At 50.1% G+C, this 21725-nt stretch overlaps 1 protein-coding gene across 2 annotated transcripts; it reads left to right on the top strand.

The window, feature by feature from the left end:
- Positions 1 to 4810: 4810 nt before the first annotated feature.
- LOC144953215 (uncharacterized) lies at positions 4811 to 20035 on the top strand. 2 transcript variants are annotated; one of them, XM_078883773.1, is made up of 5 exons: positions 4811 to 5017; positions 14543 to 14796; positions 15328 to 15529; positions 17172 to 17370; positions 17689 to 20035. In XM_078883773.1, exons 2-5 carry the CDS (start codon positions 14611 to 14613, stop codon positions 17795 to 17797), a joined length of 696 nt encoding a protein of 231 aa, XP_078739899.1. In that variant the 5' UTR covers positions 4811 to 5017; positions 14543 to 14610; the 3' UTR covers positions 17798 to 20035. The 2 variants fall into 2 exon arrangements, with proteins under 2 accessions (XP_078739899.1, XP_078739900.1); XM_078883774.1 differs by lacking the exon at positions 4811 to 5017 and adding an exon at positions 9263 to 9347.
- Positions 20036 to 21725: the final 1690 nt, after the last annotated feature.

Genomic DNA, 21725 nt, shown 5'->3' with positions numbered 1-21725 from the left:
AGGTTCCCCCGGATGCTATGGGGCTGGAATGCCCGTGTGTAGCCGGGTGGAACGTGTAGCGTGAGCAGTAGTTACCACCCGTGTCAGGTGGAACGTGTAGCGTGAGCTGTAGTGACAACACGTGTTATTATGACAACCCAAGTGTGAATAAAGTGTGCTACCCGTCAAGTGGTTTCCCGCCGTAGTTTACTATACTTCATAGGCATAAACCATTACGAAATAACACTTACTACCCAGGAATAAAAGTTGTGTTATGTATCGATTTAAAGCTTTCGTGACTGCAGGGATTCATCTTCTTGGTTCTTTCGGTAAAGTCACGTAGAAGGGAAGTAATAAAATAATAAAAATAAAACATAATAAAACAATTCTCGACGTTTCGGCCACAACGCAAGCAGCCATCCTCAGGCGAAGAATGAAACACCCCAAGCTTGGAGCGTATATTTAAGCTGGGTTAGAGGGGGGGGAGGTGGGAAGAAGAGCGCCTAAACAAAATAATTTGCATATCAAGAGGAATTCAGCATATGGAAAATGCGTAGGAGGTGGGCGGGGGGGGTTCCAAATCAATACTATGCCCGTGCATTATGCAGGATTAGCAGCATCAAAGGGGGGGGGGGAAGGGGGGGAGCATTAACAAAGGAAAGGAATGTTAATAGTATGTAGCTGTAGTTACTAAACAACCACGTAAAAAACTACAGTATAAACTGCATGACAAACTAAAGTATAAACTACATAGCATCATCAGTAAACTTACTATACTCTACAATAAGCTGAGTTACTAACAGTAAGTAATACATGAAAAATTCTACGTTGTAAAAAACTATATAATATGCTTCCATCTAAACTTTATTCTCTTACATCACACGCGTCTATACCGTACTATATACTTCCATAGGCAAAACCAACATTAAATTATAGCAATACAGTATGTAATTTAATGTTGGTTTTGCCTATGGAAGTATATAGTACGGTATAGACGCGTGTGATGTAAGAGAATAAAGTTTAGATGGAAGCATATTATATAATTTTTTACAACGTAGAATTTTTCATGTATTACTTACTGTTAGTAACTCAGCTTATTGTAGAGTATAGTAAGTTTACTGATGATGCTATGTAGTTTATACTTTAGTTTGTCATGCAGTTTATACTGTAGTTTTTTACGTGGTTGTTTAGTAACTACAGCTACATACTATTAACATTCCTTTCCTTTGTTAATGCTCCCCCCCTTCCCCCCCCCCCTTTGATGCTGCTAATCCTGCATAATGCACGGGCATAGTATTGATTTGGAACCCCCCCCGCCCACCTCCTACGCATTTTCCATATGCTGAATTCCTCTTGATATGCAAATTATTTTGTTTAGGCGCTCTTCTTCCCACCTCCCCCCCCTCTAACCCAGCTTAAATATACGCTCCAAGCTTGGGGTGTTTCATTCTTCGCCTGAGGATGGCTGCTTGCGTTGTGGCCGAAACGTCGAGAATTGTTTTATTATGTTTTATTTTTATTATTTTATTACTTCCCTTCTACGTGACTTTACCGAAAGAACCAAGAAGTTGTGTTATGTAGTGTGATCAACAACGCCCTCACAGCGGTGGCTAATACCAGAGGTGTCAGGGTGTCGCGTTATTTCGAACAACACGCCTGGATTGACCCGGTATGGGGGCTTATACCGTGTCGCGTTGTAGAACGACACGCGGACCCTTGCCAGCGGGTGGGGGCCTTGGGGGCTGTGTGGCACAAACCCTCACTCACTGCGGGTTCGGCTCTATCGCTCAGTCATCGCGTGGCTGTAAACCACACAGGATGCGCAGGCAAAGGGAATATGTCCAGCGGTGCCACCCAGCCAAGCAGGAAACGGCGATAAGAATCACATCACCCACCACAGAGCTATTTGTAGGCAAAGACAAAGCTCCCCATATAGCCTTAACAGACTGTAGGGGCAAGTGCTGTTAGCGAGCACCGACGAAGGCCGGCACGGCACATGAGGGGTGGATGGTCAGCACCACGCCCGACCGCCTTTGTTCTCCCAAGTGGCGATGTTCACTACACACCGCCCCACCAGGTACTCATTTGAGGCTGAGTCGACCTAGAAGAGGCCCCGGACCGGTTCAAATAATCGTCACTGACGGTGTTGGCCGTGAGTGGGAATCGAACTCGGGTCGCCGGGTGGTTCGTAGCGCTGTTACACAACACACCACTACACTCACACACACAACACTCACACACACAGCACTACACACAACACTCACACACACAACACTCACACACAGTACTCACACACAACACTCACAACACTCACACACACACAGCACTCACCCTTCACTATACACACTCACACAACACTCCACCTTCACCACACACTCACAACACACCCTACACACACTCACACACACAACACTCACACACACTACACTCACCCTTCACTACACACACTCACTACACACACTACACTCACCCTTCACTACACACACTCACTACACGCCCAACACACACACACTACACTCACACACAACACTCACCCTTCACTACACACACCCTTCACTACACACACACTCACTACACACACTACACACACCCTTCACTACACACACACTACACACACACTCACTACACACACTACACACACCCTTCACTACACACACACTACACACACTACACACACACTACACTCACTACACACACACTACACACACTACACTCACTCACTACACACACTACACTCATACACAACACACACCCTTCATTACACACACTCACACTACACACACAGCACTCACCCTTCACTACACACTCACACTACACACATTACACACATAGCACTCACCCTTCACTACACTCACTACACACACTCACACACAACACACACACACACAGCACTCAAACACACAACACACAGCACTCTCACACACTACACTCACTACACACACAACACTCACCCTTCACTACACACTCACAACACACACTACACACTCACTACACACACAACACTCACCCTTCACTACACACACTCACTACACACACTACACACACAACGCTCACTCACACACACAACACTACACTCACCCTTCACTACACACACTCACAACACACACTACACTCACCCTTCACAACACACTACACACACCCACAACACACACTACACACACAGCACTCGCGGATCGCCACGCCCCCACCCCGCGTCACCTCCCCCCACCTCGCGTCACCTCCCCCCACCCCGCGTCACCTCCCCCCACCCCGCGTCACCACCCCCCACCCCCACTCTGAGTCGTCCAGTGGCGGAGTGTCCCCAGCACCATCACAGCTGAGAGGTGAAGTTGTCTGTCTCTGTGTGTCTATCACTCTGTCTACGCGTTGTCTCTGTGTCTATCAGCGTAGCGCTAACCACTACACCCACCGCTCCCCGGCAACCACACACACCACCACAATCTATATACCAACCACATACCATCACCAACCACCACAAACCACCACCACGCACACCACCCACACACCACCACCCACACCACCACCACCCACACACCACCACCCACACCACCCACCACCACCACCCACCACCACCACCACCCACACACCACCACCACCACCACCCACACACCACCACCACCCACCCACCACCACCCACCCACCACCACCACCCACACACCACCACCCACACACCACCACCACCCACACATCACCCACACACACATCACCAGCCACACACCACCACCACAACCACACACCACCACCCACACCACCACCCACACATCACCACCCACACATCACCACCACCACCACCCACACACCACCACCCACACACCACCACCACCCACACACCACCACCCACCCACACCACCACCACCACCCACACACCACCACCACCCACACATCACCACCACCACCCACACATCACCACCACCACCCACACATCACCACCACCACCCACACATCACCACCACCACCCACATCACCACCACCACCACCACCCACACATCACCACCACCACCCACACATCACCACCACCACCCACACATCACCACCACCACCACCCACACATCACCACCACCACCACCCACACATCACCACCACCACCCACACACCACCACCACCCACCCACCCACACACCACCCACCCACACACCACCACCACCCACACATCACCACCACCCACACATCACCACCACCACCACCACCCACACATCACCACCACCACCACCACCCACACATCACCACCACCACCCACACATCACCACCACCACCCACACATCACCACCACCACCACCCACACATCACCACCACCACCACCCACACATCACCACCACCACATCACCACCACCACCCCACACGAGGGTGGTGAGGGTGGTGGTGATGAGAGTGGTGAGGGTGGTGGTGATGAGGGTGAGGATGGTGAGGGTGGTGGTTAGGGTGGTGAGGGTGGTGGTGATGAGAGTGGTGAGTGTGGTGGTGATGAGGGTGGTGGTGATGAGGGTGGTGATGGTGGTGGTGAGGATTGTACCAACTCCCTACACATCGCTAAAGCACTCACAACACAAGTCCACTGCGAACGGCATCACAAGTTGTATGTTGAAGCTTGGCAGGTCATAGCGCAGCCCACACGAGAATGCCCCCCACCCCACCCCCACCCCACCTCCACCCCACCCCCACCTCAACCCCACCCCCACCACACCCCCACCCCACCCCACCTCAACCCCACCCCCACCCCACCCCACCTCACCTCCACCCCACCCCCACCCCACGTCCACCCCACCCCCACCCCATCTCCACCCAGGGGTTCGAGAACTCCTGCGCCCTCAATCACACGGCGAGAGAGCAGCCCAAGCCGACTCTTGATTGGACACTTCTAGAGTGGGCAGTGACGTCGTCGCCTCCAGGCGGCTACGGAGAGGCGAGGGGAAGCTTTCCGACCACCAGAGCGAGGTCAGTCGCCCCAGTCGCTGCTGCTGCTATCGTCGAGTGTTGGAGCTTGGAGGCGACCCCACGTCCCTCCTGCTCCTCCCCAGCAGCAGCAGCACAGCTGAGAGGAGGTGAGGTTGTCTCTCTCGCCTGTCTCTGTGTCTCTCACTCTGTCTACGCGTTGTCTCTGTGTCTACCACTCTGTCTACGTGTTGTCTCTGTGTGTCTACCACTCTGTCTACGCGTTGTCTCTGTGTGTCTCACTCTGTCTACACGTTGTCTCTGTGTGTCTACCACTGTCTACGCGTTGTCTCTGTGTCTACCACTCTGTCTACGCGTTGTCTCTGTGTGTCTACCACTGTCTACGCGTTGTCTCTGTGTGTCTGGACTATTTCGTACCAATTTCCCCCCCCCAGCCACGGATACACGGCAGTTACGTGGCCAGCGAATTATCGGTGGGGTGTGGTGGTCGGCAGGTGCCGAACTGGGGGAGAACTGCGGGGACCCAACGAGGGGCAAACCGCGGGAAGGGTTCCAAGCAGGGGACTGCCAAAAGGAAGGACGAGGAGAGGAGGGTCGGTAGACCGAGCGAGACGACTGCACGTGGGGGAGCCAGGTAGGAGGAGAGCCAGGTAAAAGGGAGGAGCCCAGGCTGAGGAGATAACAGGGGGACCTGGATGGAAGGGGAGGGGTCAGAGACAAAGGAGAGCCTGGGAGCAGGTAGAAAGGCTCCTGGGCCGGAGAGACAAAGGAGGCTACGGGTGGAAGTCATACTCTTAGTTCCTTCGGTAAAGTCACGTAGGTAAAAAAATGAAATTAAAATTAATAAAAATAAAAACAATAAAATCACGAAGGTCGAGGGAGTAGCGAGTACCCGCGACGGAACGGAGAGTGCGGATGTTGGCGTGAATAAACGGCAAGCAGCCCTGAATATTCCACCCTGGTCTCCGTGTGAGTCTACAATCCCACAGGGCGCCAAGAAGACTACACATATGTATGACTATCTGTGTGTCTATCACTCTGTGTCTATGTGTGTCTGTGTGTCTATCACTCTGTGTCTATGTATGACTGTGTGTCTGTCACTCTGTGTCTATGTATGACTGTGTGTCTGTGTCTATCACTGTGTCTGTGTGTCTATCACCGTCTATGTATGACTGTGTGTCTATGTATGACTGTGTGTCTATGTATGACTGTGTGTCTGTGTCTATCACTCTGTGTCTGTGTAATAAAGCACTTCGACGACGATCTGTAGTTCGGCTGGACAGCTCCGCGTTCTCTTCACACCGACACCGCTCCACTCTCGCTCCGCGCACGGCTCGCTCACGCTCCCCCCACTCCTGCGGGCCGCTGGCAGACGGCGAGACGTGGCCTCGCCTCTCGACTCCACACACTGACCCCGAGTAACTTCCTGTTTCCCCTTATAATCCTTCACCTACGTCACCAAGCCCCGCCCATAGCCACGCCTACTGGATGGTTACCCACAAGAACCCTCGAGCCCCGCCCCTTGAACTTGGCGCATCCATCTGATTGGCTGATGGCTGAAGGGGCGGAGCCTATCCCACCGATCGGCGACCGCCGGTGTCGATCACTCTGTGTGTGTGTCTATCACTCTGTGTCTGTGTGACTGTGTGTCTGTGTGTCTAACACTGTGTCTATGTGTGACTGTGTGTCTGTGTGTCTAACACGCTGTGTCTATGTGTGACTGTGTCTGTGTGTCTATCACTCTGTGTCTGTGTGTGTGTCTGTGTCTAACACTCTGTGTCTGTGTGTCTATCACTCTGTGTGTCTATGTGTGACTGTGTGTCTATCACACTCTGTGTCTATGTATGGCTGTGTGAGTGGGATGCGTCTTGCCACAAGAGCCCTGCCGCTTGTGTGTCTGTGTCTATCACTCTGTGTAAGGAGAGTGAATCTGTCTATCACTCTGTGTAAGGAGAGTGCATCTGTCTATCACTCATTGTAAGGAGAGTGCATCTGTCTATCACTCTGTGTAAGGAGAGTGAATTTGTCTATCACTCTGTGTAAGGAGAGTGCATCTGTCTATCACTCTGTGTAAGGAGAGTGCATCTGTCTATCACTCTGTGTAAGGAGAGTGCATCTGTCTATCACTCTGTGTAAGGAGAGTGAATCTGTCTATCACTCTGTGTAAGGAGAGTGAATCTGTCTATCACTCTGTGTAAGGAGAGTGAATCTGTCTATCACTCTGTGTAAGGAGAGTGAATCTGTCTATCACTCTGTGTAAGGAGAGTGCATCTGTCTATCACTCTGTGTAAGGAGAGTGCATCTGTCTATCACTCTGTGTAAGGAGAGTGAATTTGTCTATCACTCTGTGTAAGGAGAGTGAATCTGTCTATCACTCTGTGTAAGGAGAGTGCATCTGTCTATCACTCTGTGTAAGGAGAGTGCATCTGTCTATCACTCTGTGTAAGGAGAGTGAATTTGTCTATCACTCTGTGTAAGGAGAGTGCATCTGTCTATCACTCTGTGTAAGGAGAGTGCATCTGTCTATCACTCTGTGTAAGGAGAGTGAATTTGTCTATCACTCTGTGTAAGGAGAGTGCATCTGTCTATCACTCTGTGTAAGGAGAGTGAATTTGTCTATCACTCTGTGTAAGGAGAGTGAATTTGTCTATCACTCTGTGTAAGGAGAGTGAATTTGTCTATCACTCTGTGTAAGGAGAGTGCATCTGTCTATCACTCTGTGTAAGGAGAGTGAATCTGTCTATCACTCTGTGTAAGGAGAGTGCATCTGTCTATCACTCTGTGTAAGGAGAGTGAATCTGTCTATCACTCTGTGTAAGGAGAGTGCATCTGTCTATCACTCTGTGTAAGGAGAGTGAATTTGTCTATCACTCTGTGTAAGGGGAGTGCATCTGTCTATCACTCTGTGTAAGGAGAGTGCATCTGTCTATCACTCTGTGTAAGGAGAGTGAATTTGTCTATCACTCTGTGTAAGGAGAGTGAATCTGTCTATCACTCTGTGTAAGGAGAGTGAATCTGTCTATCACTCTGTGTAAGGAGAGTGAATCTGTCTATCACTCTGTGTAAGGAGAGTGAATCTGTCTATCACTCTGTGTAAGGAGAGTGAATCTGTCTATCACTCTGTGTAAGGAGAGTGAATCTGTCTATCACTCTGTGTAAGGAGAGTGAATCTGTCTATCACTCCGTGTAAGGAGAGTGAATGTGTATATCACTCTGTGTAAGGAGAGTGAATCTTCTTTTTGGTTCTTTCGGTAAAGTCACGTAGAAGGAAAATAATAAAAATAAAACATAATAAAATAATTCTCACGACGTTTCGGCCACAACGCAAGCAGCCGTCTTCAGGTGGAGGGAGAACAGGTCTGTCGAGAAGGCAGAGTCTGAATGGCACGCCCCAGGCTTGGAGCGACTATTTATGCTGGGATGGAGGGGCGAAGAGCGTCTTGACAAAATAATTTGCATATCAAGAGGAATTTAGCATATTTATGGGAAATGCAGATATGCGATTAGTACTACTTGTGAAATGCGTAGGAGGTTTGGCGAGGGGTTTAAAGTCATTATGCCCATGCATTATGCAGGATTAGCAGTATCAAAGGGAGGGAGTAAGGTTAGAATTAATAAAGGGAAGGAATGTTAATAATATGGCGCCGCAGCAACTAATATGCTTATAGACTACACATTGTAATATTACACTATGTATTATTCTACCCACCCAACTGTATACCACACCGCTATATATTCACTATAAAATTACGATACTATATATTACCTTATACATTGTATTAAACATTACACTTTAATACTATTTATTATTATACAATATGCTATACACTATACCATTGACCGTCGCGTGAAAGGTACTAAGAGGAAGCAACAAAATATGTCAATGGGAGAGCGGTGGTTGGAAGCTTGCAGCGGAGCAAAGAATCCATTCCCTGCGGAGTGCATATCAAGAGGATAACAACCCTAACAATAACCCTAACAACCCTAACAATAACCCAAACCACCCTAACAATAACACTAACAATTTGTGGGAAATGCAGATAATCGATTAGTACTACTTGTGCAATTCGTAGGAGGTTTTGGCGAGGGGTTTAAAGTCATTATGCCCATGCATTATGCAGGATTAGCAGTATCAAAGGGAGGGAGTAAGGTTAGAATTAATAAAGGGAAGGAATATTAATAATATGGCGCCGCAGAAACTAATTTTATTATTTTCCTTCTACGTGACTTTACCGAAAGAACCAAGAAGATGAATCCCTGCAGTCACGAAAGCTTTAAATCGAGAGTGAATCTGTCTATCACTCTGTGTCTCTGTGTGTCTATCACTCTATGTGTCTCTGTGTGTCTATCACTCTGTATGTGTCTGTGTGTGTCTCTCTGTGTAAGGAGAGTGAATCTGGGCGCGGTCTCTAGCGCCCAGCTGGACACGAGGGCTCGACTCCTGCTCTGGGGAGCAGTGAAATGAGCCGGTGACGGAAAGTACACAGCACACACACACAGCACTCACACACACACACACAGCACTCACACACACACAGCACTCACACACACAGCCAACACACACACAGCACACACACATCACTCACACACACACACAGCCAACACACACACAGCACACACAGCACTCACACACACAGCACTCACACACATACAGCACACACACAGCACACACACACAGCACTCACACAGCACACACAGGACACTCACACAGCACACACAGCACACACACACAGCACACACACAGCACACACAGCACACACACAGCACTCGCACTCGCACTCACACACACACACAAAGCACACACACACAGCACTCACACACAGCACACACACACACAGCACTCACACAGCACACAGCACTCACACACACAGCACACACACACAGCACTCGCACACACACACAGCACTCACACACACACACACAGCACTCACACACACACAGCACTCACACACACAGCCAACACACACACAGCACTCACACACACACACAGCCAACACACACACAGCACACACAGCACTCACACACAAACAGCACACACACAGCACACACACACAGCACTCACACAGCACACACACAGCACACACACACAGCACACACACAGCACTCGCACCCACACACACAGCACACACACAGCACTCACACACACACACAAAGCACACACACAGCACTCACACACACAGCACTCACACACAGCACACACACTCAAAGCACACAGCACTCACACAGCATACAGCACTCACACACACAGCACACACACACATCACTCAGCACACACACTTAAAGCACACAGCACACACACACAGCACTCACACACAGCACTCGCAAACACATACAGCCCACACACACACACAGCAGTCACACACACACACACACAGCACTCACACACACAGCCAACACACACACAGCACACACACAGCACTCACACACACAGGCAACACACACACAGCACACACAGCACTCACAGCACTCACACAGCACACACACACAGCACTCACACAGCACACACACAGCACTCACACAGCACACACATACAGCACACACACAGCACACACACAGCACACACACAGCACTCTCACACACAGCACTCACACACACACAAAGCACACACACACAGCACTTGCACACAAAGCACACACAGCACACACACACAGAGCACACACACACACAGCACTCACACAGCACACACACACACAGCACACACACACAGCACTCGCACACACACACAGCACTCAGCACACACACTTAAAGCACACAGGACACACACACAGAGCACTCACACACGGCACTCGCACACACATACAGCCCCCACACACACACAGCACTCACACACAGCACTCACACACAGCACACACACAGCACTCAGCACACACACTTAAAGCACACAGCACACACACAGCACTCACACACAGCACTCGCACACACATACAGCCCACACACACACAGCACTCACACACACACAGCACACTCACAGCACACACACTCAAAGCACACATACAGCACTCACAACCAGGGGCGGTTTCTTCATTAGGGCGATTGGGCGACGCACCACCAATGTCATTCAACCACAGAGTCACGCTAGCCGTCACTGTGCCTCTGGATATAGTCCAATCAGCGTCATGCTACGTTCTGTGGAGTACCGCCTCTTTTTGGGCGATTTCCCTCCGGCTGAGAATCGCCCCGAGTGGTCCCATAGACTTACATTCAAAGATGGTTTTTTTTTTCGAACGGGGGGCGCTGCAATGCATTCTCTATGGCTTCCGGGAGGGCTCGCACTAACGTGCTTACGTCATCATACGTAAGCACGTTTCATCCAACAAAATTATTTGTCGCCACCTAGTGGAATCTTTAATAAAAGAAACATGAGTGGATTGTATTAATAGTGAGTATAGAAACAAACAAGATTATTGTAAGAGTCACTTTATTTTTCATTAATATTAAAGAAGTGAAGTTGCCTTTACATGCTTAAGCTGTTAATTTATTCTTTGTGTAGGGCTGTTACGGAAGGGCTGTATGTACATAGGATCAAACGGGGAACAAACACAGTGGGCGGAGCTCCGGGAGTACACGGGGCGGTGCCCGCAACGACGTCCGCATCGGGCAGCCTGGGGGGTAGGGCTGCCCGGGGTTGTGATCCTGAAGGGGGTATAAAGGGGGATGACAGAGAGAGCTCGTGGCTCAGTATTAGAACAAAGGAGGGAGGATTGAAGACCCGGGTAGCTAGAGCCCTGGACTCCCCTGAGACGCCGCCCTTGTCAGGGCCGCGCAGGACCGAGCCAGCGGCGTGGTCCCGTGAACCAGAGTCAGCACTCTGGGACTCCGGGTACCGTAGCCCGACTCACCAGTGTCGGGCCAGATAGCCTCCCCTAGCCCGTTAGTGGAGGACTCGGGGGTAGGTCAGGGATAGCTAGCGGTGTGTCCCCAGTTATCCGGGTGAGGGGGCCGATACCCCCTCTAGTGCTGTCCTGTAGTGACCACTTGTGAAATAAATATACGTGTGCCTCAACCTCGGTGTCCAGCGTCTTCAACGGTACTTCATTTGCATGGGTGGACCTTATACTTATCAATCATCCAGACATTTGCCCCCCCTGAGAGATTTTGCAGGAGCCGCCACTGCTCACAACACGCACACAGTGTCACGCACGACACTCACAACACACATCCGATTTGCGTTCCAAACATCAGTTTGGTGAGGCACGCCGGTGTCGGTGTGAGGCGCCCCAATCGGCGTGGTCGTGTTCAGGCGACCACGTGGGGCTCCCGGCGTTCCTCGCCTCCCCCCAAAGCAAAATACAAAAACCGAGGCGCTGTCTGAGCGAGTCGCCGTCCACGCTCGAATGCCGCTCGCTGCCATCAACCAGCAGCGCGAGTCTACTCTGTCACCTGCTCAGAGTCGCCCAGTGTCGTTAGTCACCCAGTCAGAGTCACCCAGTCGCGTAGTTGCTGCTGCTGCTGCTATCGCCGGATATTGGAGGCGACCTCACGTTCCTGCTCCCTCCCCAGCAGCATCATCACAGCTGAGAGGAGGAGGTGAGGTTGTCTCTCTCGCCCTGCTCACGGAGACTGCGTCCCTGGGTCCCCACCGCGATTCTCGGGCTTCCATTTGGTTCATCGACTCCTCGTGTCTTTACCTTTGTGTGTGACGTTGTCTGTGTCTGGTGTGAGTCAGTGGCTGTTTGTCCCACCGTGTCTACCTGTGTGTCTATCACTCCGCCATTGGGTCGAGGTGCCAGGCTAGGGTGGGGTAGGTGGCGGTGCCGATTGATGTGATTCCGATCATTGCCTCGCGTACGTCGGCAGGAGGTCTAAATGCAGAGCGCGCCGCGTTATTACAAAACGGCGTAGCGCAAAAGCGCCTCAACCGAGGATTGTCTGCAATGGCAAAGGAGCCACCATCGCCCCCCCACCACGACCCTCCTCCGGCTCCCCAGTCTCCCAGTCGGTTACTTTGTCCCGGAGTTTGGTGCATTTGTAGCGTCGGAATTACATCGCACACACCGGCCTGTGTAGACTTGCCTGTAGTTGCGGGCACGAGTCGATAGGGGGTGCCACCCTGAGCTAGAAGGCCAGCTAGGCTGGGACCCCTGGGACCCGACGTCCTTTAAAGGGCCAAGCGTGGACCAGTGGTCGAGACCCGCACCTTGACTGGGTCGGGTCAGGTAGCTTCCCCTTGGCCACCCTTAGTCGGAGCCCGTGGCCCCAGTGGTGGGGCACGTCAGCCCGGAGGCCAGACCTCCCCAGTTAGTGGGAGTAAAAACCGTGTTGCCTCTTGTAGTGCCGTAGATGGGCCACACTTACCGGCAGTGGAGGACAGGGCCCATCTGCAGGTACCTCAGACCCCCAGGAGAGGGGCCACTGTGCCAGCCCAAGAGGGGGGGGCTGCTGGGGGTCTCAGGATCCCAGACAACCCAGACAGCTGAGCCCCTTGGCGCCACCAACGGGGGGCTGCGGGGGATCTAGGATCCCACGCAACCCTACCCCTCGATGGGCAAGAGGGATAAAAGGGCAGCTCCCCAGCCGATCGGGACCAGTCGCCGTTCAAGACCCAAGACCAGCCAGCTTAGGACCCTGGACCCCCTCGTCCCGCTTGTCCTTGTAAGGGCCGGGACGCTGTGCGGGCCAGTGGTGGAACTCTGGGACTCCCAGCTCTGCGCCCTTGTAAGGGCGAGTTGGCTGGATCGGGTCAGGTAGCCTCCCCTAGGGTAATCGTAGCCGGAGGACCCGAGAGCGTAGCCAGAGTCAGGCACGTTAGGAGTGGGCTGTTACCCACGGGCTGTGTCCCACGTAATGAAGAAGTTACCTCTACAAGTGTCTCCGGAACCCATTACACCTCTAAAGACTACAGCTCCGTGGAACCCACTACACATTCATTAATCCCCTCCCCCCCCCCCCCCCCATTGCGTGCAAGAAGTGCTCACAAGTGACACCATCACGTCTACCGCTCTAAGTAACAAAACAGGATTTCTGCACAACTCTGGCTGTCGCCTGATGAAGCTGGTTGTAATTACTGGAGAAACGTCGTACTCAAATGTAAATGTTGTGGCTTTGTTCTCCAACACACCGATGTGCTGCTCTAGTAACGAATTGGCATGTTCTGTTTATGTGACAAACGTTATTAATTGGCTGTGTTGGGTGATGACGGGTTTAAAGACACATATTTACGCGAAAGCCTACAACGTGTTAAACTTGCTATACCACTGCTCATAATCGCAATACTGCCTGCTCCATCACCCCGGACTTTTCGGTTTCACAGTCTGCTACCTTGTTCATGAGTTTGTAGTTCCTCGCCTTCAAGGGTCGTAGCCCCCCTCCCTATATGGCGACAACCCCGACTGAACCAGATGCGTTGCTGCGTATGTGAGATTCCACTTCTTGTTCAGTTCAGACTGAACAAGCAGCAGTGCTAGGGGTGTGATTCCCGTACAGGATGACTGTGCCTTGGCATTCCCAGAACATCGTTTTCTTTCACTTACGAGCCAGTGTCCATGCAGCGTGTTCAAATGAAGCATGCGTTTATGTTATTAAAGTTGGGATAACTAAATCCAAAAGATGAATCTCATCACTGATGTTACAAATGTTAAGATGTAGAAGCGGAGTGATGTGAAAGTGAGGGAGCATGAAGCATTGGAGTGAGGCTGAGAGATGAATAATGACTCATTCTCATTTGTGATCAACAGCAGACAGAGCCAACCATGAAGCTGATCCTCATCCCAGTGTTCATCTTCCTTCTGGGTGAGTTCGCCTGATGATGCCGGTTGTAATTACTGGCAAAACGTCGTACTCAGATTATAAAATGTTGTTCCTTTTGCTCTCTAACACACCGGTGTGCTCCTTCTCCCCACCGTCGCCCGACCTGGGCCACATCGTCCTCGAGTGGTTCACGATGCCCAGACGCTACGCAGAGAACGTGACGAGAAGAGAGATGACCAAGGTGACGGCCGCATTTCATGTCAACCGTGAATAATTGTCTCCGTACTTGATGTCTACGTCGACACGTAACAGATAATAACAAAGTTACGTGGCGCCCTTCAATTACCCAGAAATGTCTCAATTAGTCTCACAACTCCATTTCAAGAAGGCACTGCTCTGAGATCTTTGCCCAATGATGGTACGTTAATGAGAGTTTGGCTTCATGTGGAGGGAAACCAGACTACCTGATGAACCTCGTGTTTAATTCGAGGGGGATTACACGCAATCCTCGACGCAGATTCAAGTCCACAGGTAGACCCACTCTTAACACTATGCAAACTCAACATTGATATTTTGCCATCCCCTTGTCGCCTTGCAGCCGAAGCCTACAACGCTTGGTGTTCCCAGGAGGTCTCCCATCTAGGTGGTAACCGAGCTCAAACCTGCTTAGCTAGCGACATCCAAAGAGCCCAGGGGCATTCAGGACGATTTTACCGTGGGCATCGTGTGCCATTGTGGTTGACCCTCCATATTGTGGTTTGTGTCATTGCAGATCTATCAATCGGGGTATGAAATGCACCCCTTGAGTATCGTTAAGTCTGTGGGAGACGTACGGATGGGAAACTGCTCCATCGGCATCCCCAACTTCCCCATTAGCCTCGGCCCGGTGGCTCTGTGCATCATCAAATGTCACCGATGTAACGCGGAGAACACCGAGGTGCGAGAGGAGATGGTGCTGAACGTGATGCCTGCAGGTGAACAAGAGCTGAGCGTGGCACTCACGTTGTGAGATGACGGCGTGAATTGCGCTGATACAGCTACGCTAGCCACGATATGGCGGTACCCCGCGGTACCAAAGAAAAAAAAATAGCCGAGGAAATTAAATATTTTATTTCTGGGACCCTATTTTTTCCAGGAGTCTACTTAACTCTGCGACTGGGGTACCAATCAATCCGAAATCAGTGCTACTCCACGATGTCGAAATGCCAAACATTAGCATAAAAATCCGTTATCGAAAAATTTAACTTTGAACAGTGCAGTGTCCAGCTCGTCGAGATGAGTCGATTCCCGCATCGCCGACCATCAACAGACTAAAAATTACTGCATCACAGACATTATGCAAGAGCCGGGGTACTATGGTACCCTGGGGTACGGCCATAAGGTTCATATAACTCTTCACAATAGATAAAATATCAACTTTCACAACATCATAATCTCGATCTCAGATGTTATTAACTTGTTCACGTTCATTATACAGGAATCTCTCGCCAACCCCTGTTTCATGTATATGTGGTTTATTATCGGTAGACCAATTAACCAACCGAAGCCAGAAAGTTTGAGTATCCACGGTTAAGCACGGCATTCAGGAAGTCACGTGACATAGGTATTACATCATTGCATTGCAGCATGACATCATTGTATTGCGTGACGTCATTGTTACACAATTCGCGCACCCTGTGGTGCTGCGTAGCTGATCAGCTCCCCGTCTGTTTCGTTGTACGTACTGTACGGCGTGAACGGGCGGGTGTCCCGTTCACCGCTGAATCTCGGAACGGGCAAACGGTTCAGCGTCAATTTGATTCAGAGCGGCTTAGCGCCGTTGTTTTAATGGACATTGCACTGTACTCGCCGCGGAGAACTGTAGCGACACGACCACACCGTGTGATGGCGAGCGCCAAACTGCGCCACGCGCCCTCCCGCATAGCCTAGTAGGAGCTTCGGTATGTCTTCCCACCTACGAGCCAGCTTCAACACGAACCACAAAGGCGACAACGACAAACATTTGTTTATTTTACCAGGTTAGGCCCAATGAGCTGTGTAGCTCTTTTTCAGAAGCGACCTGGCCACAAGTGATAGCCCAACGAAGTGGCTTATCGCGTGGGAATTTACAGCAGCCAAATACTCTTACACGCGTGTTGGTGAATGTGGAGGGGAAACACGGAGCACACGGACAATACAGATGTGTCATATCCACGCCTTAACAATTAATAACGAGTTTGTAATTTTATTATTTGGCAGGTAAAAAACGTGATAAAAATAAAATGAGCATCATCCTTCACGATCTTGTTCAAAACAGATGATGCGATCATGGAGGAGGAAATTGCGAGATCCAAATCGTAGAAGCCGGGAGGTCGAGGGTCACGAGAAAAACGGGGTGCAGGGCTGGAGTGGGCATTTGTACAGAGCTGAGTGATTCTCAGCCAGGAATCTGTGATGCACGTGGATTGGGCCTATGAGTGTGGCACGTGAAGCCGTGTTGAATGAGTGGTCTCTCCCTGCTGCACGTGAAGCCGTGTTTAGTCGCTAGTTGAGGCGGTGGTTCTGGGTGCGAGTGGGGGTCTCGTTGAGCCCCCCTCTCTGTCTAGGTTCTTGACACCGCCGTCCGTGTCTCTGCAGATCCACAGCTGCACAGCGGTGCAAGTGGCACGAGTGTCGCTGCGGCAGGGGAGACCTCGCCCACAGCAGGTCCCCACTTCCGGGGCAGGAAGGGGCTTGTGGCGGCAGTGGTGGTGGTCGTCGTGGTAGCAGCGGCTGTCGTTATCATCTTCATCCAGAAACGCCGTCGGTCGTCTGGTACCTCCCCCGGCTCAGACAGGTATGTACAGTACGTGTGTGTGTTGAACTTCTTTTGTACCCTACGTAGCCATCCGTAGCTAACCGAAGGGGTGGGGGGAAGGACAACAAACTGAACACCCAAAGCAGTTATAAAGAAATGCATTTTTAACCTCTTGCTCAGGCACCAGGATCCTCCAGCCCTCACGAATGAATATGAACACAGGAAGCTGGGCTTGGTTCTCAGAGGTGTCGAGTCGGCACCACTGAGCACCTGGGGGGTGATTCCCCGTGAACTGTGTCCATGTGTTGCTGGGTGCAGGCACCGTGCGGTTTATAAACTCGTGTTCTTGTTCCTCAGTGGCGATGGGCAAGCAGACGTGCACGGTGGTGTGGAGAATTGGCGTCCACTGATGGAGGTGAATGGACACAAGGGGGACAACGGAGACAACGGCACGGGCGCCGTGTGAAGAAATCTTGTGTGGGCTCCCCCGTGACCACCCTGGCCGGCACGTGGAGCCGCTCTTACCCACAGTGCCAAGCGGGAGTGCGGTGCTGACTGCCTGTGGTTCATGAGCTGATTGTTTACAGACCGTGCTTTTGTCATCTCTCTCCCTCTCTGTGACTCTCCACACTCCTCTTTGGCCAATTTAAATCCCTCACCGCTAAATTCCACACGATCCAGAATCTTACTGCTGCCTCACCTCACGGCTTCTGTAAATGAAACCTCATCACAGCCAATCCTGAGATTCCCCCACTGGTTCCCAATCCGGTCCCCAATTGACTGAGACGTCGCACTCTGCACATACACGATCCTCCATAGACTCTCCGCTAGTTCTCTTCTCTCTGTTCAGGGCGTCCCCAATATACGTCCGGGTTAGGGACCGAAAAGTTGTGACTTCATGAAACAATGTATAGCAGGGAATTTAACCCCATCAGAATACTACTCCGTGTTAATGGAGGGGCGATAGGGACCGTAAGAGCGTAAACATTGCCTATGTGATGCAAAGTGAGACAGTTTCTCCCATAAGAATCAATGGAATAGGTAGGGATAGGGACCGTACCTTAGGGGAATGTGTTGTGCTTCATACCTAGCAACCAAAATACGTACTTTAAATGTAGACAACTACATACTGTATGTGTACAGAACTTTACAACACAATGTACACACATTTATCACCAATTATGAGTTCAAGAATCGTTAAACAGCATTTAAACTTATCAAGCACTTTATTGAAAACCAGCTTTATTAGCATTTCGAAGCAGCCCTCTGCACTTTAAAACGTTTTCCTTTTCTTAACAGAAAAACTAAATTGTGACATGTTTAAGCAAAGACTCTAGCAGAAAACTTTTGTAGTGTAAAAAAAGCACTTAATCTTGAACAGCATTTTTTTAAGATGTTACCTTAACCTATGAAATGTTAAATTGCGTCCCTCAAATTCTCAGCGACGTGAGTGCGAAACAAGGGTGTGTGTGTATCGATACTATGAACATCAGGGACCCCCTGCACTCCCCACCACGTGTTCTCCACTCCAGCAAACAAGGCCTTCTGTCAAAACCCTCAGTCAACCCCTCAATGTCTGCTCGCTTATTCGCACACAATCATTCAACGAGGATCAATGAGTCGCAAGACACTTTGTACACGTGGAAGGTAACTGGAGTAACCTTCATGCATTAAATAATTAGTGTTGGGAAAATGTTGTATTTTAAGGTGCAGAATTTTACGTATTTACGTTTGTAAATATTGTTTAATGAAATCTTTATATTGCAATAATTGGCTGTTTTTAAAGCATATAAACCTATGGTATATATTTTTGCTATGAGAAAACATTGGTGTTAAACCACTCGTATTTTCTATTTTTATAGACATGAACCTTACGTCAAAAGCGTAATTAATCAATTGTTGACGACTCCGTCCCACCGCGCACATAAACGCCGCGACCCGCCTAGCGCGGATCATTCTGTTGTCATGTCGTGTCCAAGCGCAGCAGCAAGGACGAATGCGCAGAAGAGCTGAACAAGCGAATGCACTCCATGCTCGGGTATGGGCAGGATCATGAGTCGTATCCAAAGCTGCTCAAACTGCCTACCCGACTTAAGTCCTTTGTGTCATAACGGTATGCATAATACAGTGAAACTGCTCTCTTATCTTAATTATTATTTGTGACCTACCAATATCTGCAGCCAGGATCAATCGATGACAATCCTATTACCTGCAGATATTTAACATATGAGATGCGCTGCACCGTTAATTCTTCCTGTTTCATAATAATTATCTTGTCCGTATGCATCTGTGTTTCTTTGCGGTTCAGCCATAGTCCCCACATACCGCACGTATCAATGCGGATAAGAGGAGCGGTGACCCACTACTCTGTAGAGTAACATCGGTATAAACGCTTGTTTACAATATGAACAGCGCATTGAAAACGCGTACTATTGTATGTACTGTTTACAAAGTGTTTACAAATCCACACTGAGAAACATGATGATTGACAGGGGTATAAATTATTGTTTCGATAGTGTATCTAAATAGAGGTACTGCAGGTGGGTAGTTTTCATGTGATAAAGATCAAAGTTGTTTTATTTTCATAATATAATATTTACATATTAATATAATATTTATGCAAGAGCTGGGGGCTTATGGGACCCCGGGGTCCCGCCATGAGGTTCAAATGCTGGTCGCCAAAAACTCATAAGGCAATAAAAAATGTTGCAGCCATAGCGAGTCTTGTCTATTAATCATCTTATCACAACACGCCTGTAGCTGGGAAGCTCCACTGCAGGCAAGTGAACGCTCATCTCAAGGGCAGGGCCCTGGCTCAAGCTCCCTCCACCCCACTCCACCCCTCTCCATCCCACTCCACCCCACTCCACCTCTCTCCATCCCACTCCACCCCATGTTAATAAGGAGTTGTTAGTGAGTAAGGAGTTGTTAGTGAGTAAGGAGTTAGTAAGGAGTTGTTAGTAAGTAAGGAGTTGTTAGTAAGTAAGGACTTGTCCCTTGCTTTTTTTCAAGGCGTGTGCAGCGATGGCGCAGCTATCGATCGAGGGTCGAATTCGAACCGCGTGCGATCGGCATCGCGCTCGCTGCAGGTGTTGATGCCTTCAGGGAAGTCGTGTACCGTATTCGCAACTGCGCACAATTCAATAAGTTGCTTATGTCGTGGGTTTATGGAGAGCAGAGACGACTCGTAGAGGCAATGCGTTTGTTCCAATAAACGCTAACAGCAACAGTAACAGCCTTCACTAGGGCAACGGCCCTTTTCACCCACTGCCTGGGGAGGTATGGCCTCCGGACTAGGGTGCCCTAACACAGGCTACGGGCTCTAAGTCCTCCGGCTACGAGTGACCTCGGGTGGCTACACTGACCCGACCCAGCCAAGGTGCGGGTCCCGACCACTGGCCCACTCGGACCCGGCCCTTACAAGGACGTTGGGCCGGGGGTTCCCAGAGTCTCACCACTGGCCCACAGAGTCCCGGCCCTTACAAGGACAGCGGGGCGAGAGGTCCCAGGGTCCTGGCTAGCTGCTCTTCTGGCTTCTGTCTTGGACTGGCCCCGGACCCTTCCAGAGAGTTCCAGGGGGGGTCTTGGGGGATCCCAGAACACCCCGCAGCCCGCTCCTGCTTTGGGGCTGGGGAATGAAGCGACCCACATGCCGGTGTAAGTTACTGCCCCTGATGGGCCCTGTCTGCTACTGTAGGTAAGTGCATGCAGCCCATTTACAGCGCGACACTTATAACTGCTTTGCCGTTACTTATTGCCAATTATGGTCTCAAGCTATTGTCCTATCATCTCATAGAGTCCCTGGTGCGTAATAATATGCTACACGGTGGCAGTGGGGGTCCAAAAATGCCGATTTATTACTAATAAACCCCAATGATCCGATCGTATCTTCTTGGTTCTTTCGGTAAAGTCACGTAGAATGGAAATAATAAAATAATAATATAAAACATAATAAAATAATTCTCACGACGTTTCGGCCACAACGCAAGCAGCCGTCCTCAGATGAAGACCAGGTCTGTCTCCCCGACAGACCTGGTCTTCTTTCCATTCTACGTGACTTTACTGAAAGAACCAAGAAAATGAATCCCTGCAGTCACGAAAGCTTTAAATCGAAAGATCCGATCGTAATTAAAGATTTCGATCGAATCATTGGGGGGGCACGTGCCACCCCAATAATTCCTGACATTGTTAATGTGTGACTGTAACAATATGAGTAGAGATATACTATTAGTGGTGTAGTGGTATAAGTGACATTGTCAGTGTGTGAGTGTAACAATGTGAGTAGAGAGATAATATTAGTGGTGTAGTTTAAGATAATAGCTTTTCCCCTTTTTTCTGGCAACAAACAGGTGTTGAAATATTAGAACACCAAACTGAAACCTTTTACAAGGAAT

This window comes from Lampetra fluviatilis, chromosome 73, assembly GCF_964198595.1.
Source record: "Lampetra fluviatilis chromosome 73, kcLamFluv1.1, whole genome shotgun sequence".
Lineage (NCBI taxonomy): Eukaryota > Metazoa > Chordata > Hyperoartia > Petromyzontiformes > Petromyzontidae > Lampetra > Lampetra fluviatilis.
Note: the sequence above shows the minus strand (reverse complement) of the source record. Positions and strands in the feature narration are given on the sequence as shown.

Excerpts from the sequence above, each read along its gene's own strand:
- LOC144953215 (XM_078883773.1), top strand. The coding sequence starts at position 14,611 with ATGATGCCGGTTGTAATTACTGGCAAAACGTCGTACTCAGATTATAAA. Across the intron at positions 14,797-15,327 it reads CGAGAAGAGAGATGACCAAG|ATCTATCAATCGGGGTATGA; the intron begins GTGACGGCCGCA and ends GTGTCATTGCAG. Across the intron at positions 17,371-17,688 it reads ACCTCCCCCGGCTCAGACAG|TGGCGATGGGCAAGCAGACG; the intron begins GTATGTACAGTA and ends CTTGTTCCTCAG.